The sequence below is a fragment of the Dipodomys ordii genome, unplaced genomic scaffold (assembly GCF_000151885.1).
Source record: "Dipodomys ordii isolate 6190 unplaced genomic scaffold, Dord_2.0 Scaffold77, whole genome shotgun sequence".
NCBI lineage: Eukaryota > Metazoa > Chordata > Mammalia > Rodentia > Heteromyidae > Dipodomys > Dipodomys ordii.
This window is the reverse complement of record NW_012267293.1, coordinates 1,851,820-1,852,171: the sequence shown is the minus strand read 5'-3', so window position 1 is coordinate 1,852,171 and position 352 is coordinate 1,851,820. Positions and strand designations below refer to the sequence as shown.

Genomic DNA, 352 nt, shown 5'->3' with positions numbered 1-352 from the left:
CGCGGGTCCCGAGCTCCGAAGGCCGGGGCCTGGACCAAGGCCGGCCGGCCACCGCCCACCCCGGCCGGCGCGCGCCGTACCTGCCGTTCTTGGTCACGATCATCTCGTTGGTGAGCTCCTTGAAGCGCAGCCACAGCTCGCTCTCCTCCAGGCCCACGCGCAGCTCGCGCTCCGTGGGGTCGCCCTTCTCGCTGCCCGCCTGCAGCTCGCTCTCCACGGCGCTCAGCAGGTGGTCCACACGGTACTGCAGGCTCTTCCCCGCGCCCTCGGCGCCCGGGGAGCTCATCCTCCCGCCCCGACGGCTCCCAGCCCACGGCCACCTTCGCCGTCCGGGCGTCCGCGCAGGGCCGGG

At 75.0% G+C, this 352-nt stretch overlaps 1 protein-coding gene across 2 annotated transcripts in view; it reads right to left on the bottom strand.

Annotated features, from left to right (window-relative positions):
- Positions 1-289, bottom strand: part of T (T brachyury transcription factor) — an 8,198-nt gene extending 7,909 nt beyond the window's left edge. Inside the window, exon 1 of one of the 2 annotated variants that reach the window (XM_013024547.1) lies at positions 81-289. In XM_013024547.1, coding sequence (XP_012880001.1) covers positions 81-286 — 206 coding nt within the window. In that variant the 5' untranslated portion in view covers positions 287-289. The remainder of the gene's footprint in view (positions 1-80) is intronic. The other variant, XM_013024548.1, reaches the window with a different exon arrangement.
- Between the last annotated feature and the right edge of the window lie 63 nt (positions 290-352).